At 44.4% G+C, this 22,712-nt stretch overlaps 1 protein-coding gene across 1 annotated transcript in view; it reads right to left on the reverse strand.

Moving 5' to 3' along the window:
* The window catches only part of LOC114592596 (uncharacterized), a 54,123-nt gene that overhangs the window by 21,752 nt on the left and 9,659 nt on the right, over nucleotides 1-22,712 (reverse strand). The window contains exons 4-5 of the mRNA XM_077923440.1: nucleotides 16,188-16,271; nucleotides 8,948-10,420 (exon numbers count right to left, since the gene is read on the reverse strand). Of these exons, the coding sequence (XP_077779566.1) occupies nucleotides 8,948-10,307 (1,360 nt within the window). The 5' untranslated portion in view covers nucleotides 10,308-10,420; nucleotides 16,188-16,271. The remainder of the gene's footprint in view (nucleotides 1-8,947; nucleotides 10,421-16,187; nucleotides 16,272-22,712) is intronic.

The raw sequence follows: 22,712 nt of genomic DNA on the forward strand, positions 1-22,712 counted from the left end.
GAAGTACATTGGCCCCCTGTATGTTATCGAGCACAATGCAAAGTGTTGGTGCTGACCTTTAAATTCAAAATGGCCTAGCCCTGTAGACCTGAAGGAGCATCTCCAACCCCCATCATCCAGCCTGAACATGGAAGTTCTCCTCTGAGGGCCTTCTGGCGGTTCCCTCACTGCAAGAAGTGATGTTACAGGGAACCAGGGAAGGCCATCCCTATGGAATGCCCTCCCAAGGAAATAAACAACTACTTAACTTTTAGAAAACATGTGAAGGCAGCCCTGTTCAGGGAAGCTTTTAATGTTAGATTTTCCCCCCTGTGTTTTTATATATGCTGTAAGCTGCCCAGAGTGGCTGGGGAGACCCAGCCAGATGAGCACGGTATTATTGTTGTTTTTGTTGTTGTTACTACTACTGCTACATAGGGTATATTCAGGTATTACAAAAATACATAAATTTGTAAAATTTAGCATTGAATAAATTGTCTCGTATGCTAAATGGGTTAACTAATTTTATAAGAGATAAACCTCTTCAGTCCCGACTTGGGAGGTTGCAAGATGTGGGGGCAGCACCCTCAAGAGAAAAAAGGCTACAGCATCTGGTCTAGCAAACACCCTCTCTCCGCAGGGGCCTTGCAGGTCTCACAGCCACCCAGGCACCTGACCAGATTCTACTGGATTAAATCCCACCACAGAGATACCAGTTTTAGTTTGCTAAAGCTCCTTTCATTTGAGGCAACTGAAACTGGAATGGTATGGAGGATTTTCAAAACTGCGGCTATGCCCCTATTAAATAAAGTGTACACATCTCACTAAGGACGTGGGTGGCGCTGTGGGTAAAAGCCTCAGCGCCTAGGGCTTGCCGATCGAAAGGTCAGCGGTTCGAATCCCCGCAGCGGGGTGCGCTCCCGTTGTTCAGTCCCAGCGCCTGCCAACCTAGCAGTTCGAAAGCACTCCCGGGTGCAAGTAGATAAATCGGGACCGCTTACTAGCGGGAAGGTAAACGGCGTTTCCGTGTGCGGCTGTGGCTCGCCAGATGCAGCTTTGTCACGCTGGCCATGTGACCTGGAAGTGTCTCCGGACAGCGCTGGCCCCCGGCCTCTTGAGTGAGATGGGCGCACAACCCTAGAGTCTGTAAAGACTGGCCCGTACGGGCAGGGGTACCTTTACCTTTACCTTACACATCTCACTGTATGCAAACTACAAAAATCTATACAATTTACCAGTGTTTATCTTGTAGTGAGTGAATATTGAACAAAAAACAGAGTTTTATTAATAAAAAGAAGCTTTTGAAAGAATGTGGGTCAGGAAATGTGTTCTCCCGGGTAGAAGTCAACTTATTTACTTAAACTATAAGATGTTTCAGCCTTAAACACAGGATTACAGTCACCGCTTCTCTTAAACTCTCTTCACTTAAAAAAAAAAAGTTGTTATATGTCAGTTTCTGTTACTTAGTTAGGACAGGTGGTTCAGTTAAATAATACAACACATCTTCCTTCCGCCATCAATGCCCTGGTTCATGAGCGAGGGACACTTTTCCTCGCTAAGCAACTCCACTCCTGAGGTAATTCCAAAATGGCATGACAGACCCAGGGGATCCCCTCCCCCCTTGTGACTGGCTTGGGGGTCCTTTCTCCCTAAAAGAACTGTCCCTTCCGGACTGGAAAGAGACCCAGGGAAGCCTGAATCCCCAAGGATCTGCTTCTCCTGCCTCAAGAGTCAGCCCTCCCAGGACACCCCTGTTTGTAAACCTTCCCCAGACCCCCAACTGGGTCTCCCTCTCCAGGCTGGGAGGGTCTTTCCTCTCTCTGGGAGGGTGTTCAACTCAAACCAGAACCATTTCTCCCTCAGGCAAATCCTATCCTCCTCCCCAACTCCCACCTCAAAACAATCCCTCTTCATCTTCTCTCATATCAAACACTATCTAACTCTCTCCGTCAGTAATGGCTCCTTTTATTTTCCCTCCAAAAGTGCTGTTGTCCAATCAGAGAGAGGTTCCATCCCTCTGGTGGAATTTCGGGGGGACTGAATGACCAGACTCTGGTCCAGCTCTGCCGTCCGTCACAATTCTGCCTGGCAACAACCAGTACAGGTCAGCAGTAGGAAATTTCTGTCCCTCATCACAACCACCAGACCTACAAAAGGTCAATACTTTGTAAGGAAAACTTCAGGAATCTGGAATCTCCATGTATCTACATCACCTTGGGTTTCACGATATGACAGTTCTAAGAGCAGAGGTGGGGAAAGCAGGAGTTTGCCTGTGAGAGGAAGAGTTTTGGGCTCCTTGTGAAGGGAATTCCAAGAACCAGGAACCACTTCAGACAAGGCCTTTCCTAGGATGGAAAGAGAGTGAGGGAAATCTGACACTCCCTTATTCCTTTTGAAATAGTTTATTCCAGGCTTTAAGATACGGGGTAAGAATTTCCTTCCAAACCACCCCTCAGTGGCCCATGTCCAGGGGAAGGAATAACACCTCAAAGACAAACACAGCCAAGAGATAGGAAAATTCAACGTCCGGAAGGGACCCAGTTTATTGAGAGATAAGATATTGCAAGACCTCCAGCGACACAAAACCCGAGGTTCATTTTAGCACAACTTTGAGGGTTTTTTTTGAGAAAGGTACAGGCATTAGCTCACAGAAGTTATACATGTAAGGGAAAGTCACAGGTCAGGGAGCTAAAACTGTTCTTCGGTTCATTATTTTGGGTATCCTGGTGTCTTGCTGTCTTAGGATTTACATTTCACTCATTTATTGTCCATCTCCCTGACAACCATCTCCCTTCAGAAAGTCCTTAACTTACCATTCCAATGGCTCCCAACGCCTGGGAAGAAGACTCAAGGGAAGAAGAGTCGGTCACATAAAAATTCTATTTCTAAACTTTTTGAACAGTTGTTCGAAAGATAAGCGGGTGGAAGTCGAGGTTGAGAAGTCCACGTAGCCTAGAAATTATCAGAGCACTGAGACATAGCTTGCATCTGAGAAAGTAAGATGAAGGTATAACAAAGGTACATATGTTTCATTCACTGTTAATTTATACAAATTCTATCATATGCTAAATGGGTTAACTAATTTTACAACAGAAACACCAGTTCATTCTCGACTTGAGAGGTTGGAAAACGTGGGGGCAGATCCAGAAGGCAGATCCAGCCCCCCCAAAGAGAAACTGCAGCAGCTGATCTAGAAGTTTCTTGTGGCTGTTTAGCTGCTCTCTCTGGGCAAAGGTCAGAGGGGGCAGGGCTTCTGTTGAGGTAGGTGATTAGCTGTGGGAGGAGCTTATCAGAGCTTTAGGGCAGCAGCTGAAGAAGGAACAAAAAGGGTTTTCCTGTGTGAGTTTCTTGTGGCTGTTTAGCTGCTCTCTCTGGGCAAAGGTCAGAGGGGGCAGGGCTTCTGTTGAGGTAGGTGATTAGCTGTGGGAGGAGCTTATCAGAGCTTTAGGGCAGCAGCTGAAGAAGGAACAAAAAGGGTTTTCCTGTGTGAGTTTCTTGTGGCTGATTAGCTGCTCTCTCTGGGCAAAGGTCAGAGGGGGCAGGGCTTCTGTTGAGGTAGGTGATTAGCTGTGGGAGGAGCTTATCAGAGCTTTAGGGCAGCAGCTGAAGAAGGAACAAAAAGGGTTTTCCTGTGTGAGTTTCTTGTGGCTGTTTAGCTGCTCTCTCTGGGCAAAGGTCAGAGGGGGCAGGGCTTCTGTTGAGGTAGGTGATTAGCTGTGGGAGGAGCTTATCAGAACTTTAGGGCAGCGGCGCGCGCAGTTTGATCCATATTTTAGATTTAGGGGAGCTAGTCTCAAACATTTGTTGGGGGAGACGTAGGTTTTTTGGGAGGGATTTATTTGTCCTGTCTCCACACTTTTTATGATAGAGGACCACTGTAGTCACCCCCAACGACACGTTCCCAAGATGGAGGGTGAGGGAACAGCTGCAGTCGCCTGTGGTTCCTGCGCAATGTTTGCCATCTTGCCAAAGGTTGCAGGCAGCTTTACCTGCAGCAATTGCATGTTGATTGCCCTCTTAAAAGACAAAGTCCAGCAACTAGAGGAACGTGTAGCTACGCTCCAAAGAATTAGAGAGCTGGAACTCTTCTTGGAAGCAACAGAGCACACCGTCTCCACCAAGGAAGAGACAGGGGACTCCCCTGAGATGGTGGCTAGTTCACGAACACAGGAGTCAGATATATGGAGAAACGTGACTCAAAGAAGTAGGAGGCCCAGGGTTCGCTCTGATTGTTTAGAAATACGCAATCGCTTTGAGGTCCTTTCTCCTAGCATGGAAGACGAAGAGCAGACTCCATTTGAGGATCTCTCCCTCATTACAGTCGATCAGGTATATGAAGACGAGGAGCAAAGGCAGTCCTCTGGGAATGTCCAGGCGACCTTGGAACCGACAGCTCACAGAAGAACCCCGACCAGACCTAAGAGGAGGCGTGTAGTGGTGATAGGGGATTCCCTACTGAGGGGAACAGAAGCAGTGATCTGTGGGCCTGACAAGATGTCTCGGGAAGTGTGCTGTCTCCCCGGGGCTAAGCTCCAAGATGTAACTGAACAACTGCAAGGAATCATAAAACCCACTGACAAATACCCCTTCCTCTTGGTTCATGTGGGAACCAATGACACTGCAAGCAATAGCCTCCAGAAGATCAAAAGAGATTACGAGGCTCTGGGCAGGAAATTGAAGCAATTAAATGCACAAATTGTCATCTCATCTGTCCTCCCAGTTGAACGACGTGGCCCAGGGAGAGAGGGAAAAATAGTGGAAGTGAACAACTGGCTTCGCAAATGGTGCAAACAGGAACGGTTTGGATTCTTAGATCACGGAATGCAGTTTCTTGAAGATGGACTTCTGGCAAGCGATGGGCTGCACCTCACAACGGTTGGGAGGAATGTTTTTGCAAAAAATCTCAGAAACCTCATCAGGAGGGCTTTAAACTGACTAATGTGGGGGAGGGAGACAGTGCTCCTGAAGGTAGGAGTCTATCAATTGATGAAGATGATCATCCAAATGTCATAGACCAAATGGAGCAAAGAGCATGCAGACCTAGTGGTGGGAGGAGAAAATCCTTAAATAAGAGACACGGGGGAATGATTAATGGACTTCAATGTCTGTACACTAATGCGCAAAGCATGGGAAATAAACAAGATGAGCTTGAGCTCCTGGTACAGCAAACTAAATATGACATAATAGGAATCACTGAAACCTGGTGGGATAAATCCCACGATTGGAATGTAATAATGGAGGGATACAATCTATTTCAAAGAAACAGACCAGACAAGAAAGGAGGAGGAGTGGCGTTATATGTCAGGGATGTGTATACCTGTGAAGAGATCCAAGATTTAGAACCTCAAAGCCAAAGTGAGAGCATTTGGGTCAAAATTAAGGGAGAGAAGAATAACAGTGACCTCATTGTGGGAGTTTACTATAGATCCCCAAGCCAAACAGAGGACATAGATGATGCCTTCCTGGAACAGATGGCCAAGCATGCAAAAGGAAGGGAGATAGTAGTAATGGGGGACTTCAATTACCCGGATATTTGTTGGATGTCAAACTCAGCCAAGAGCATAAGGTCAAACAGATTCCTCACTGCCCTTGCAGACTTCATTGTCCAGAAAGTGGGAGAAGCAACAAGAGGAACAGCCATTTTAGATCTGGTCCTAACCAATGTTGATGACCTGGTTAGTGGGGTAGAAGTGGAAGGATCATTAGGCGCGAGTGATCATGCTCTTCTGAAGTTTACTATACAGCGGAAAGGAGCAGCCAAGCATACTAGGACTCAATTTCTCGACTTTAAGAAAGCCGACTTCATAAAGCTTAGGGAAGTGCTGGGTGAGATCCCATGGACAGTAATACTAAAAGGAAAGGGAGTTCAAGATGGCTGGGAGTTTGTTAAGAGGGAGATAGTAAAAGCACAACTTCAGGCAATACCAATGAGACAGAAACATGGAAGGTGCCTAAAGAAGCCAGGGTGGCTATCTAAAGAACTTTTAACTGAGTTAAGATTAAAAAAGGATGTGTACAAAAAATGGAAAAGGGGGGAAACCACCAAAGAGGAATTCAAACAAATAGCCAGCACGTGTAGACACAAAGTCAGAAAAGCTAAAGCACAAAATGAACTCAGGCTTGCTAGAGAGGTTAAAAGCAACAAAAAAGGCTTTTATGGGTATGTTCGTAGCAAAAGGAAGAACAAAGAAACCGTGGGGTCACTCAGAGGAGAAGATGGTGAAATGCAAACAGGGGACACAGAAAGGGCTGAACTCCTCAATGCCTTCTTTGCCTCAGTCTTCTCCGATAAAGAAAACAATGCCCGACCTGAAGAATTTGGAGCAAATGATTCAGCAGAGGAAACACAGCCCAGAATAACTAAGGAGATAGTACAAGAATACTTGGCTAGTCTAGATGTATTCAAGTCTCCAGGGCCAGATGAACTGTATCCAAGAGTATTAAAAGAACTGGCAGATGTGATTTCAGAACCACTGGCAGTCATCTTTGAGAATTCCTGGAGAACAGGCGAAGTCCCGGCAGACTGGAGGAGGGCAAATGTTGTCCCTATTTTCAAAAAGGGGAAAAGAGAGGACCCAAATAATTACCGCCCAGTCAGTCTGACATCAATACCAGGGAAGATTCTGGAGCAGATCATTAAGCAAACAGTCTGTGAGCACCTAGAAAGGAATGTTGTGATCACCAATAGTCAGCATGGATTTCTGAAAAATAAGTCATGTCAGACTAACCTGATCTCGTTTTTTGACAGAATTACAAGCCTGGTAGATGAAGGGAACGCAGTGGATGTAGTCTACCTTGATTTCAGCAAGGCATTTGACAAGGTGCCCCATGATATTCTTGTAAAGAAGCTGGTAAAATGCGGTCTTGACTATGCTACCACTCAGTGGATTTGTAACTGGCTGACTGACCGAACCCAAAGGGTGCTCATCAATGGTTCCTCTTCATCCTGGAGAAGAGTGACTAGTGGGGTGCCACAGGGTTCTGTCTTGGGCCCGGTCTTATTCAACATCTTTATCAACGACTTGGATGATGGACTCAAGGGCATCCTGATCAAATTTGCAGATGACACCAAACTGGGAGGGGTGGCTAACACCCCAGAGGACAGGATCACACTTCAAAACGACCTTGACAGATTAGAGAACTGGGCCAAAACAAACAAGATGAATTTTAACAGGGAGAAATGTAAAGTATTGCACTTGGGCAAAAAAAATGAGAGGCACAAATACAAGATGGGTGACACCTGGCTTGAGAGCAGTACATGTGAAAAGGATCTAGGAGTCTTGGTTGACCACAAACTTGACATGAGCCAACAGTGTGACGCGGCAGCTAAAAAAGCCAATGCAATTCTGGGCCTCATCAATAGGAGTATAGCATCTAGATCAAGGGAAGTAATAGTGCCACTGTATTCTTCTCTGGTCAGACCTCACCTGGAGTACTGTGTCCAGTTCTGGGCACCACAGTTCAAGAAGGACACTGACAAACTGGAACGTGTCCAGAGGAGGGCAACCAAAATGGTCAAAGGCCTGGAAATGATGCCTTATGAGGAACGGCTAAGGGAGCTGGGCATGTTTAGCCTGGAGAAGAGGAGGTTAAGGGGTGATATGATAGCCATGTTCAAATATATAAAAGGATGTCACATAGAGGAGGGAGAAAGGCTGTTTTCTGCTGCTCCAGAGAAGCGGACACGGAGCAATGGATCCAAACTACAAGAAAGAAGATTCCACCTAAACATTAGGAAGAACTTCCTGACAGTAAGAGCTGTTCGACAGTGGAATTTGCTGCCAAGGAGTGTGGTGGAGTCTCCTTCTTTGGAGGTCTTTAAGCAGAGGCTTGACAACCATATGTCAGGAGTGCTCTGATGGTGTTTCCTGCTTGGCAGGGGGTTGGACTCGATGGCCCTTGTGGTCTCTTCCAACTCTATGATTCTATGATTCTAGAACACTCTTTCCCTCCAAGCCGTATTAATGGATCCTTCTCTAGGAGGACTTGGAGGAGGCACAGACCCTTGGGAAGGCGAGAGTAGCAAAGGATGCCCTACAACCCCTCTGGAGAAGTTATTGACAGCACCCCAAACAGAATCACCCACCAAAGGCCATGTTTCTCTCTCTCCACCACCTTCTCTTCCCCCAGGGTTGCTTTTATTCATCTAGAGGAGCGGGGGAGGGGGTCTCTTTCACACCCCCTCTGGACACTCCAGGAACCGTGCTTTATTCATTCCTCTATTCCTCCTGCCACTGGAAATAATGTTTTATCTGAACATTGTGCCCATCAGAGAACCAAGGAAGAGGAAGGGTTGTAACACAATTAGTGTATCAATTATAAAATCTACAAAAGGGTTTTATACACAGAAGAAGATGGCCTCACTCTTTCTGTGTCTTCATTGTTCATTTAGTATAATTACAACAATAGGTGTTATACGGTTGTTCATATACTACTAATATAACGAACCCTGCTTCCAAAGCATCACAACTTTCACCCTGTAATTTAAACAATGCTCTATTAGCAATTCCGAAACACCAACATTTCCAACTCTCTCTACCAAAGACTGAACTTCAGCCAACTCAAACAGCATCAACATTGACCACCAGCATTGCAGGTTCACACTCTCTGCAAACTGCAAACAGTTCATGACATATGATATTGCATTTACTATTGTGAGATATCACCTTCATTACTTGAATACATGGGTACAAATTTACATGCAGACACCAGAACTTCGCATGTACTCTATGCATCTAACGGCTGATGTATATTAAGATCTGCACTCCAACTGAAGCTCCTTCCACACTGACTGAAGCTCTTTCCAGACTCCATATATTTAAATGATTTCTCACTATCAATAAAGTTCTTGCACACAAAATCCTCACATTTAAATGCTTTCCCCCCTGCTGTGAATGTTCTCTGGTGTCTTTAAAATGTCCGCTTTGACCGAGGCTCTTTCCACACTCCTTACATTTAAATGGTTATTCTCCGGTGTGAGTTCGCTGGTGTTTCTTAAGGTTACCACTTTGACTGAAGCTTTTCCCACATTCCATACATTTAAATGGTTTCTCTTTTGTGTGAGTCTGTAGATGCCTTCTAAGGGTTCCACCATTACGGAAGCTCTTCCCACATTCCATACATTTAAATGGTTTCTCCCCTGTGTGAGTTCTTTGGTGTCTTTTATAATTTCCACTTTGACTGAAGCTCTTTCCACAGTCTATACACTTATATGGGTTCTCCCATGTGTGAGTTCTTTGGTGCTGTCTAAGGTTTTTGGTTGAAGTGAAGCTCTTTCCGCACTCCATACATTTATATGGTTTCTCCCCTGTGTGAGTTCGCTGATGTGTTCTAAAGGTTACACTATGACGAAAACTCTTTCCACACTCCATACATTTAAATGGTTTCTCCCCTGTGTGTGTTGTTTGGTGGCTTTTATAATTTCCAATTTGACTGAAGCTCTTTCCACACTCTTTGCAGTTATATGGGTTCTCCCCTGTGTGAGTTCTTTGGTGCAGTCTAAGGTGTACACTTTGACTGAAGCTCTTTCCACACTCCATACATTTAAATGGTTTCTCCCCTGTGTGAGTTTTCTGATGTGTTCTGAGGTATCTACTTTGACTGAAGCTCTTCCCACATTCCATACATTTAAATGGTTTCTCTCCTGTGTGAGTTTTCTGATGTGTTCTGAGGTATCCACTTTGACTGAAGCTCTTTCCACACTCCATACATTTAAATGGTTTCTCCCCTGTGTGAGTTTTCTGATGTGTTCTGAGGTATCCACTTTGACTGAAGCTCTTCCCACATTCCATACATTTAAATGATTTCTCCCCTATGTGAGTTTTGTGATGTATACTAAGGTTTCCACTTAGACTGAAGTTCTTTCCACATTCCATACATTTAAATGGTTTCATCCCTGTGTGAGTTCGCTGATGTATACTAAGGTTTCCACTTTGACTGAAGTTCTTTCCACACTCCATACAGTGGAATGGTTTCTCCCCTGTGTGAGTTTTCTGATGTATACTAAGGTTTCCACTTTGACTGAAGTTCTTTCCACATTCCATACATTTAAATGGTTTCATCCCTGTGTGAGTTCGCTGATGTATTGTAAGGGCGTCCCTACGACCAAAGCTGTTTCCACATTCCATGCATTTAAATGGTTTCTCTCCTGTGTGAATTCTTTGATGGATTCTAAGTGCTCCACACTGACTGAAGCTCTTTCCACACTCCATACATTTAATTGGTTTCTCTCCCTTGGGCATTTGTTGATGTTTCCTATGAGTTTTGCTCCAGTTCAAGTTCTTTTTGCACTGCATAGCTTTAGATGGTTTATCTTCTGTTGAGTTCATTATTGTAAACTCAGTGTGCACACAGACAGAAGAACATTATGCACATTTTAACTTTGTCTTCATTATTCTCAATGAAATTGAAGGTGTCTCCTCAGAATTTGGATCGCCTTCTCCTTTGGGGGAAAGAAAACCATTTTAGGGTTTCACGGAAGAGGGAAAAGGAACTTAACACAAAGTGAGCCTAATTAACACCACTGTCTTTTTTATTTAAAAGCATCTCCTAGATTCTCTCCTCTCTTCTCTATGTCTCCCTGAGGAAGTATGGCCAGAGAATGGACCACCTGATCTCATGCCCGTCTTGTGATATAGAACTATCCTTGTGGAAATTATCTGTCCAGGACTCTCTCACTTCCCTTTCTCCTTTGAGGTGGGTGGTTAAGCAAATATGTGTGACACTGAAAAAGCTGAATTCTAATGGGAAGACTTTCAGAGGAAAATATCCTTTGGAATAATATACCAATTGCATGTAAGCTGTCAATTGGATTACAAAAGTGGATTATGCATTTCCTAAATGTGGCCAAAAGACTGAGACTGATAAATTAGAGGAATAAAGATATGTTTCACCTTAATTAATTAATTAATATAATATATCATTATTCAAACCCCATCCATAAGGCTGGGTTTTCCAACCCTCTGGGCAGCTCCCAACAGAATATTAAAGACACACTAAAACATCAAACATCGACTTCCAGTTGGTCCACAGAGCTGAGAAGAGATGGGACTCAGCCCTTAGGGGAGAGTTCAGCTCTTTGCGAAACAAAGGGGGAGTCTGCAAGGGCGCCGCAGCCCCCCTAAACCCTCAAAATGATTATTTTGAGGCCACCAGCAGCATAAGGACGTCTCTCCGGCGCCGAAAATGCTCCCCTTGGAGAGCGGAAAGTGCAGCGAGATCAAGACGCCAGCACGGGACGCCATTAACTACTCAGAGGATTGAAGTCTTGAGTCTATCCTGCACAGCGGCCAGTTCTCGAAGAAAAAGAAACCTGAATCTGGCAAAAGGTTGGTGGAAAATTTTAATTGAGAAAAGATTCGGAAGACAGCAGGGATAAAAAAGGAAGTCAGCCCCGACTGTAATTGATTTACACTGCATGAATTACCTGCAAAACGGAGTAAGATTCTAATCTCCTACAGCGAATAAAAATAATAAATATACTTTTTTAGTTCTGAAGGTTTGGTTTACTGAAAGGGAGGTGGAAATCCCTAGAAAATAAACTTATTTGAAACCCTTTGGGAGTTGAAGGAGAATGCTGGAGAAGGAGCTTCCGGCTTCCACTTTCAATTTTAATTTAAACTGCGCAATTTGTAAAAAATATGTTTATGGAGCTATTTTTGCGAGTTAAAATACCAGACCAGCAGAGACAAATATAAAAAGACTGCTAAAGTCTGGTACTGTAAGAAATTTGAGGAGATATTTACAGGAAGATACTTGGGGACACCCTCCCCCTTTTGGTTAATGAGCATGATGGATTTATTTTCTCTCTCTCTTTTAACTTCACCTTTTTCATTGTTAAGACATTATAATTGTAGTGAATACCTTCCTCTTTTCCTTTCTCCTGGAATATAATGCGGTGGAAGCTGGATTAAGCCACCAAGAGGCGGAAGAATTTGTTTTGTTTTGTTTTGTTGGTACTTGGTTTTGATTTCTTCTTTTTCTTGGGACGGGGACACAGTGGAAAGTGCAAAAAATCTGTGGAAGTGGTGGAAGACATTTTCTCCTGCTTTCTCTTTCTTTTTGTACAAATAATTATTGGATTATTGCAGCATTTACCCTTTGTCCCCCTCTCAGCTATATACATTTGATATAGAACTGGTTGGAGGCAAAAGGGCCACCTAGTGGTGAAAGAGGACATAACAGTTTAAGAATGACATCATCACAGAAAAAAGGAGGGGAGAGGCAACATCAGGAGAGACCTGGAGAGGGTCAAAGCAAGAAATGGAAGGGAAAGGAGATGTTGCAAACATGTTTGCAGAACTGAAGATATTAAAGATATTAAACAAAGTGAGACAAATATGGAAAGTAGATGGGAGCAGATGGACAAAAAAATAGATTTAACTGTGAATGAGATGAAAGCCCAGATAAAAGATGTGAGCAAGAGAACACAAAATTTAGAGGAAAGATTGAAACCTATGCAACGAAAAGTAAGGAATTTAAAAAACGAGGATGAGAAAAATAAAAGTGCAGTGTCAGAGCTGAATAAGGAACAGGAGGAATTGTGGGATGCAATTGTGGTGCAGGAATTGAAGCAAAGAGAGACAAATTTGAGAATCAGATCTCTCCCAGAAACAGCAGGACAGAATATTTTAGAAGAATTAATTATTGAAATTGCACAATGGCTAGGAATTGGAAAAGATGAATTTGCCAATACAGTATTGAATGCATTTAGGATAAAAGTTAAATCAAAAAAAGAAAAAAAAGTTTCCAGGAGATTGTTTGATGATATTTAAAGATAAGTAGATAAGAAATTTAATTTTGCTAAAAAAAATAAGAGAAAAGAAGCTCTATATTGATAGAGCAATGATAATCATATTTAAGGAAATTCCACTTTGTCAGCTGAAATGACGTGATGGATATAAACCTCTGACACAAGTGCTGAGAAAAAACAATATTGATTTTAAATGGGAGTATCTGGAAGGAGTCTCATTCTACTACAAGGAAAAGTTAAACTGAAAAAGATGAAGTAAAAAAATTCCTCCAGAGGTACAGGGAACTGGATAAAGAGGAAGAAGGGGCAGCAGCAACAGCAGGAACAGATACCATAGACAAGAAGTAGAAGTAGAAGATAATAAATTAGAAGAAGAAGAGGAGGAGGAGGAGGAGGAAGGATAAGTTTAAAAGACTCTAGTTCACAAATAGTAGCAAAAACAAAACGGCATGAACACTTATGACATGGAGTGTTAATGGTTTGAATAACAAAACTAAAAGAAATAAAGTTAAAAAGAACTTAGATATTTTTTTGAGAGACTCATGTTGCAAGAAAACATAGAAGAATTTTGGTAAAAAAGAAATTAGGAAGTGAATTTATTTCATCAGACAGGAGTAAAAAGAGGGGTGGTGTTGTATATAAAAAATAAATATGAAATGAGACAAATCTTTGTGGATCAAAAAATAATTATGGGGGACCTGAATGGGGTAATTTCATTGGAAATTGATAGAATGAGAAATGGGAATAGAATAGAAAGAAGGTAAACTACCCAAAACTTTCTTCTCTATGGTAGAAAGCTGCAATTTGATTGATGTGTGGAGATTAAAACACCCGTTGGAGAAACAATATACAGTGGTACCTCGGGTTAAGAACTTAATTCGTTCTTGAGGTCCTTTCTTAACCTGACACTGTTCTTAACCTGAGATACCACTTTAGCTAATGGGCCTCTCACTGCTGCTGCGAGATTTCTGTTCTTATCCTGAAACAAAGTTCTTAACCCGAGGTACGATTTCTGCTGTTTACCAGCTCCATCTGGTATGCAGGCTGAGACCCTATCTTCCCCTCGGACTGCTTCACCAGAGTGGTCATGCTCTGGTTATCTCTCGCTTGGAGTACTGCAATGCGCTCTATGTGGGGCTACCTTTGAAAATGACCCAGAAACTACAACTAATCCAGAATGCGGCAGCTAGACTGGTGACTGGGAGTGGCCGCCAAGGCCACATAACATCGGTCTTGAAAGACCTACATTAGCTCCCAGTACGTTTCCGAGCACAATTCAAAGTAACCTTTAAAGCCCTAAACAGCCGCAGTCCAGTATACCTGAAGGAGCATCTCCACCCCCATCGTTCTACCTGGACACTGAGGTCCAGCACCAAGGGCCTTCTGGCGGTTGCCTCACTGTGAGAAGCCAAGTTACAGGGAACCAGGCAGAGGCCCTTCTTGGTAGTGGCACCCATCCTGACAAACACCCTCCCTCAAGATGTCAAAGAGAAAAACAGCTACCAGACTTTTAGAAGACATCTGAAGGCAGCCCTGTTTGGGGAAGCTTTTAATGTTTGATGCATTACCGTATTTTAATATTTTGTTGGAAGCCGCCCAGAGTGCCTGGGAAGCCCAGCCAGATGGGTGGGGTAAATAAGTAATAAATAAATAAATAATGATAAAAATTTCAGCTAGACCCTACTGGCACCATTGGAGGAAGTAATGAACAATATTTTGAAAAAAGAAGAAACACCAGAGACTTGGAAAGAAGCATATATTACACTGATACCCAAACCAGCCTCAGACTTATGACAGGTTAAAAACTACAGGCCGATTTCTTTGTTGAACAGTGATCATAAACTATTTGCAAATATTAAGGTTTTCTTCCTGGCCGCCAGATGAAGGACAATATAAGGAATATTGTGAATATTATTGAATACTTGACGGCCAGGAATGAAAAGCAGGCAGCCATAATATTTGTGGGAATTTAAGATTAAAAACTTAGAAAGGATGGAAATGGGTCAATTGTTTATGAGAAGTTTAAAAGCAATATATTCAAGTCAAAAGGCAAAAATTATTGAAAATAATGTGTTAACAGAAAATATTGAAATTACAAAAGGGACAAGACAAGGGTGTCCACTATCACCATTGTTATTCATATCGGTTCTGGAATTCTCCTGAATAATATAAGGTTAGCAGAAGGAATTAAAGGAATATCAGTCAGAAGGAAAGAATATAAAGTAAAAGCCTTTATGGATGACTTAGTAATAACAAATGAACCAATAACAACTCCTAAGGAAGTACTAGAAAAAATTGATCAGTTTAGAGAAATAAATAAAAATAAAAAGTTTGTTAAAAATATGGACAAAAAGATGGCGGGCCAGTTGCAACAACAAACGGAAATAGGGGTGGTAAAGAAAGTGAAATACCTAAGAATATTGTTAACCCCCCCCAAAAAAAATATAAATTTATATCAAGACAACCACAACCAGGTATGGAATAAGATTAAGAGAGATTTGGAAGAGTGGGGAAGGATGAAATTGTCACTTTGGGGAAGGATATCGGTTATAAAAATGAATGTGCTACCAAAAATGTTATTTTTGTTTCAGTCAATTGATGGAGTACACAGAATTAGCTAAGATGACCGGGAGAATCCGAGAACAGCGGGACCAAAAATTCCTGAAGGACTGGAGTAAATTTGTGAATTATTTGAAGGACAATGGTATTCAGTTGAATACGCTTGTAGGATTACAAGAAGTCTTGTGAAAAAATGGAGATAAGAAATATTGTTAATAAGAGCTAAAACATAGGATGTTAAGATTTTGATTATATAAACAGTAGTAAAGAGACAAAATGCAAACAGAAGAGAGATAGGATGAAATCATTAGAAGGGAATGATGGAAGTCACTGGCTAAAAGTAGCCAAGATGTGTAAGAGATGATAAGATGGATGTTTTGTTTGGAAAGTTTATGTTAAAAATCTTTAAAAATAATAATAATAATAATAATTTTAAAAAAAAACATCAAACATCAAAAACTTCCCTAAATAGGGCTGCCTTCAGATGAATTGACCATCTGAGAACACTCACAATGGTTGAATGGATTGCTTATAGACGTAGACTTTGTTTGGATAAACAAGGGCTCTGGTGCCTGTTTATGGACTCTGGGCTTATTTGCAACCGTTCAGATGTAATTGGCCAGTACTAAGCCATTCCACTTGAAGTCTGGAATGTCATGTGGATTTATAGCTCTTCTTCGTGCTTTGGTTTCCTGCTCTCTGAATGCTGCTGTTTGTGTGAACTCTGTGGAGAGGCCAGTTTGGCGAAATGATACTGGACCCAGGTAGTCAGTGAATTATGAGCAGAATACCATAATTCCTTAATATCCTACAGATCTGGAAGGGCTCTTTCTATGTTCCTACACGCTGAAAGGAAACACACAAAGATACAGTCTCACAGAAAAGTGGAAGTACAGACCTCTCAATTTCTCCAGGACACGCCTCCGCAATTTTCTTTTTCAATGCAGCTGATGTCAGACTGGTGTATCAGACTCTGTCCTAACTGGAATAAACAAAACAGAAGTGTTATTGATGGCCTATGTGATTGTTAAAAGTATTCAAAAATATTGATCTTTAGAAGCAGAGCTAACAAAGTATCTAGTGGCCCATTAAAGGCTAATAAAGATAAGATGGGCTTTGGTTTTGGGGGCACCAGTCCGATGATGTAGACAAGAAAGCTCAAAATTCCAGGATTCCTATAAACTATAATCCCACCAATTTACCTTGTTTCAGTTTGTAGGATTGACAAGTTGACAAACAATAAAAAAATTCCTTCCAGTGGCTCCTTAGAAACCAACTCAGTTTGTTATTGGTATTTGCTTTTGTGTGCTACTGGAAGCATTTTTTAAATTTTGTTTCAACTATGGCAGCCCAACACGGCTACCTACCTGTATCTAGAATTTGACAGACCTTACTTGTAAAACAAGTGGTACCTTGGTTTGCAAACAGTCTGGTTTGCATATGTCTTGGATTACAAACACTTCAAACCCGAACGTCCGTGTCCCGGTTTGCAATTTTTTGGGGGGGATTACAACCATTTTATTTTATTTTTGTATTACGAATAAAAACTTTCAAGATGGACAAGACGACCCTCTTGCTAGGTCAATTTGTGCTTAAGCAGGTAACTGTATAGCAAGAAAAACAGAACAGGAAGAAAAAGGAAGACAACTTCTTAGGATAAAGGAACTCAGTGGTCCCACAGTTACTCTGGAGAACTTCCTAAAGGTCCCTGTAAGGTTGTCCAGGTAGAGAAGAGAAGAAAACCCAGGTAAGGGTGGAAATGAAAGAGAAGGGAGAAGGAGGGGAAGGAGACACAGGATGATTCTGGACATTTGGGTGGGGGAGTACCAATCCCCAGGACAATCCTTGTTTCTCTGAATCTGATGGTCTCCCCCTCCTCAGAGAGTGAAAAGGCCGCAGGAAGAGAAGAGAGGAAAGCGGAGACAGGAGACAAAGGAGGAGAAAGGGAAGAAGAAAGGAAGATCCCTTCCGAAACCGCGTTCCTGCCTTTTCTCTTCTGCCCTCCCTGGAGCTCTCATGCAGCTGACCTGGCCAGGGGGTTGCTCTGCCCACCAGGTCTGCCCTCTTGAAATCTGGACCTCCTGCCAGCACAGAGGTGGGCCAGGACCACCCACACGGGACCCCTCCTCTGCAATAAACTCGAAGCCTGAGCGAGGGAGGAAGTTTCCGGTAACTTAAGGGAGGGGGTTCCTCCCAGGATCTACCTGCCTTTTCTCTCCAGTGGCTGGACTTGGGAGAAAGAAGCGTCCTGGAAAGAACTGGCTGGGGAAATGGGACCCCCCCTTTTTTCAAGGATCCCTCCCTGTCCCTCTCTCCAAGGCAGATTTCTTGCCAGGAAGGGAAAAGCCAAGGCAGCCCCTCTGGAGCGCCCAAGATGGAGACATCTCTTCCAAAAGGCCCCGGGTCTCTCTCTCTCCCCTCCCCCGCAGGGTTCCCCCCTCCCCCGCCAAGGATGCTCCATTGATTCCTCAGCCTCCAATCTTCCCGTGCCCTCCTCCCTCCGTCCCTGAGACTCCCCTGCGCCCAGAAACCCCCCTTGGCTCCGCACGCCCCTCGCCCCCAAATGCGCGTGGCGGGTGCTTCCAAGGAGGAGGCGCCATGGAAACCCGGCAGGGGCTTCCTCTGTAGAAAGGACCCCTGCACCCCCGCCCTTGTGCATCTCCCATAGTGTTTTTATGGGGTGTGTGTGATCTTTTGTGGGGGAGGGGCTCCAAAGGAGATGGAGCCATGCAAGTCCTGCAGGTCTTGGGTCCCCACTTCGCAGCGGGATTGCATGGATCCAGACCCTCCTGATGGGCCCCAGTAAAGGCGCTTTTGGGGAAGGTGGGGAGATATGGAGGGGTCTTTGTCCTTTCCCCCCTCCCCATTTCACCCCCCCCCTTCCCCATCCCTGCATCTTTACCCCTTTGTCCTCTCTTCTGCCCCTCCGCCTCCCTTGCTCGCTCTTCCGATGTCTTTTCCTGCAACAGAAAGAGCAGGGCGGGAGGAGTTGGTCCAGCGACGCCCCCCCCCCTCTCAAGCCCCTCCCGATGCTCCTTTTTCCCGCCTGCCAGGAAAAGTCCGGCCCATAGAGCTATGGGGCAGAGCAGCCCCTGCCGGTGCTCGGGTGGGAACCGGTACTGAGGATTTTCCCAGGGGTTGCATGGGAGGCCTCTCTCTCTCTCTCCTCTCTATGATACAAGGTGGGGGGGCTGTTCTTCCCTGCTCAGTTCCCCTGGGATCCTGCACCTCAGCTCGCAAGGCCCCTTTTCTGTGCTTAGACCAAGCCTGCAAGGCGGTTCTTTGGCCACTGCTTCCCTGCCTCTGCTTTACAGGAAGAGCAGCAAACTCTGCACATGCCCAGAGAATACTGTATGAACTCCCACCGCACCGTTTTCACTTTTCGTTTGCCACTGAACGAACCACCAGTCAAGAATGCAGGGCTCTTTTGCCCCACGTGGATCACGAACCCGCAACCCTGAAAGGAGGGGCCTCATGCTGTGCCCACTGAGCTCTCCCACCTTTCGCCCCTAAGGGACCGGGGCCCCTAGGAGTTGGCCCCTCTGGATGCACCTTTCCCAGCATGGGAGCCTAGCCGAGCGTTGCCACGTCCGGAATCTGGTGGGATCCCATGGCAGGATCCAGATCCCTCCCGGTGCCTTGCCCACTTTCTCCCTGGGCAGAAATCCCCGAGCGGCGAGGCCACATAAGGGTTAAGGGGAGAGAGAGAAAAAAGGCCCCGGAAAAGGCCCCTCTCCCCATCACCCCACTTCTCTTTCCGCTTGTTTTGGGAGGCCTCTGGGGTGGCAAGTCCTTTGGTGAAGGGGAGGCTCTGGGGCGGCTGGGGTGCAGAAAAGGCTGTTGGGGGGGGCTGAGAGATGAATGGGAGGATCCCCTGGGTGGGTGGAAAGGAAACCATGGGACCCAAGGCCTTTGAGGTCCTTGCAACCCCCTGCCCAACCCCCATGAACCCGGGGGGGGGGGAGAGCTCTTTGGGGGGCTCAGAAATGGGTGTCCCTTGAGAAGGGGGAGGACTCCAAGTGGGGAAAGAGGGTGGGCCCCTGTATTTGGCAGATGCTTTCTTTGTGACCCCTGCATTGCAGAGGGGTTGGACTAGATGACCCTGGGGTCCCTTCGAGCTCCACAGTTTTATGGTTCTGGGGGGTAGAGGACAGATTGAATTAGTATCACCAGAAAACATTTAAAAACGGGGCTCCTTGTGTGACCTGAACTGTGGGTTCTTTGGGAATGTCCAAAATTCACCATTCGATTGACATTGGAGAGAGACTGAGTTGAGAAATAAGACCAAGGGTACATATTGATATTGCAGTGTATTAGATAAAATGTAAAGAAATATACAATAATAAGAGTACATTCATTTGTAAAAAAGGAATATACAATGGGATAGACAGGAAGTCCTAAGTGTTGGAATATATATGATTTTGGAATAGTTCTTTTTGTCCTTGTGCCCTTTAAGTATATAAACTTTGTATACATGCTAAAAATTACAGTATAATAAGCCTTGTGATGTAATATGATGTTTACCGATGTAACATAAAAACTTTAATAAATAAATAAAACTGGAGACACCTGCTAACTCCCCTCCATTAAACAGTTTATCTTGTAGTGAGTGAATATCTTCTTGGGCAGAAGCTGAACAAACAAAAAGTAGTGTTTTATTGATAAAAAGAAGCTTTTGAAAGAAAGTGGGTCAGGAAATGTGTTCTCCTGGGTAGAAGTCAACTTATATACTTAAACTTTAAGATGTCTCAGGCTTAAACACAGGATTACATTCAAAGCTTCTCTTAAGCTCTCTTCACTAAAAAAAAGTTGTTATACTTCAGTTTCTGTTACTTAGTTAGGACAGGTGGTTCAGTTAAATACAGCACAGCTTCCTTCCCCAATCAATACCCTGGTTCATGAGCGAGGGGCACTTTTCCTCAGTCCCCCCTTCTCTCTAACCACTGCTGAGGTAATTCCAAAATGGCGTAACAGACCCAAGGAATCCCCTACCCACCCTTGTGACTGGCTTGGGGGGTCTTCTCTCCCTGGAAGAACTGCCCCTTCCTGACTGGAAGAAGACCCAGAAGAGCCTGAATCCCCCAGGATCTGCTTCTTCTGCCTCAAGAGTCAGCCCTCCCAGGACACCAGTTTGTAGACTCCCAACCGGGTCTCCCTCTCCAAGGTGGGAGGGTCTTTCCTCTCTCAGGGAGGGTGTTCAACTCAAACCAGAACCAGTTCTCCCTCAGGCAAATCCTATCCTCCTCCTCAACTACCATCTCAAAACTATCCCTCTTCATCTTCTCTCATATCGAACACTTATCTAACTCTCTCCCTCAGAAAGGACTCCTTTTATTTTCCCTCCAAAAGTGCTGTTGTCCAATCAGAGAGAGGTTCCATCCCTCTGGTGGAATTTCAGGGGGACTGAATGACCAGACTCTGGTCATCCATCACACTTCTGCCTGACAACAACCAGTACAGGTCAGCCGTAGGAAATTTCTGATCCTGATCACCAAACCTACTAAAGGTCAATACTTTGTAAGGAAAACTTCAGGAATCTGGAATCTCCATGTATCTACATCACCTCGGGTTTCACGATATGGCAGTTCTAAGAGCAGAGGTGGGGAAAGCAGGAGTTTGCCTGTGAGAGGAAGAGTTTTGGGCTCCTTGTGAAAGGGGATTCCAGGAAGCAGGAACCACTTCAGACAAGGCCTTTCCTAGGATGGAAAGAGAGTGAGGGAAATCTGACACTCCCTTATCCCTTTCGAAATAGTTTATTCCAGGTTTTAAGATACGAAGTAAGAATTTCCTTCTAAACCACCTCTCAATGGCCCATGGCCAGGGGAAGGAATAACACCTCAAAGAAAAACACAGCCAAGAGATAGGAAAATTCAACATCCAGAAGGGACCCAGTTTATTGAGAGATAAGCTGTTGCAATAGCTCCAGTGACTCAAAACCAGAGGTTCATTTTAGTACAGCTTTGATAGGGTTTTTTGAGAAAGCTTCTATGAGCTAATGCCTGTTCCTTTCTCAAAAGATAGGAAAATTCAACGTCCATAAGGGACCCAGTTTATTGAGAGATAAGCTGTTGCAATAGCTCCAGTGACTCAAAACCAGAGGTCCATTTTAGTACAGTGGTACCCCGCAAGACGAACGCCTCGCAAGACGGAAAACCCGCTAGACGAAAGGGTTTTCCGTTTTGGAGGCGCTTCGCAAAACGAATTTCCCTATGGGCTTGCTTCGCAAGACGAAAGCCCATAGGGAAATCTCCGGGACAGCGGGGAAGCGCAGCGCGTCTTCCCCACTGTCCTCGGACCTCCTCCCGCCGCCCGGCATCGGAACGAAGCTCCGATGCCGGGCGGCGGGGCGGGAACGCCTCCTCCCGCCGCCTGGCTTCGGATGGCTTTCCTGAAGACTTGGGGTGGGAGGAGGGTTTTCCTTCCCACTGCCAACATTCAAAATGCTGTTCTGAATGTTGGCGGTGGGGAGGAAAAACCCTCCTCCCACGCAAGCCCCGGGAACAGAGGGAAAGCGCTGCGCGCCTTCCCCTCTGTTCCCGTACCTGTCCTGAAGGCTTGCGGTGGGGAGAAAAGCCCTTCTCCGCACCGCCAGCCTGGCAAGCGGTTTCCCTAGGAACACATTAATTGATTTTCAATGCATTCCTATGGGAAACCGTGCTTCGCAAGACGAAAAACTCGCAAGAAGAAAAAACTTGCGGAATGAATTAATTTTGTCTTGCGAGGCACCACTGTACAACTTTGATAGGGTTTTTTGAGAAAGGAACAGGCATTAGCTCATAGAAGTTATACATGTAAGGGAAGGTCAGTCAGGGAGCTAAAATGGTTATTCTGTCCATTATTTTGGGTATCCTGGTGTCTTGCTGTCTTAGGATTTACATTTCATTCATTTATTGTCCATCTCCCTCACAACCATCTCCCTTTAGAAAGTCCTTAGCTTACCATTCCAATGGCTCCCAACGCCTGGGAAGAAGACTCAAGGGAAGAAGAGTCAGTCACATAAATTTTCTATTTCTAAACTTTTTAAACAGTAGTTTGAAAGATAAGCGGGAGGAAGTCGGGGTTGAGAAGTCCACGTAGCCTAGAATTGTTAGATCCCAAAGTTAAGAATTTGTCAAGAATGTATAACTTGCTGTTGAAATGGAATATGCAGGATGAAACAGTGAAATCTGCTATGATTAAATGGGCACAAGATGTTGGACACAACATTATGATGGCTGACTGGGAACAATTATGGACCACAGGTATGAAGTTCACAGCATGTAATGCTTTAAAAGAGAATCTAATGAAAATGATCTACAGGTGGTACATAACACCAGTCAAGCTTGCAAAAATCTATCATTTGCCCGATAATAAATGCTGGAAATGTAATTAGACTGAAGGCACATTCTTTCACCTTTGGTGGACATGCCCAAGGATTAAGACT

Source organism: Podarcis muralis, chromosome 2 (genome assembly GCF_964188315.1).
Source record: "Podarcis muralis chromosome 2, rPodMur119.hap1.1, whole genome shotgun sequence".
NCBI lineage: Eukaryota > Metazoa > Chordata > Lepidosauria > Squamata > Lacertidae > Podarcis > Podarcis muralis.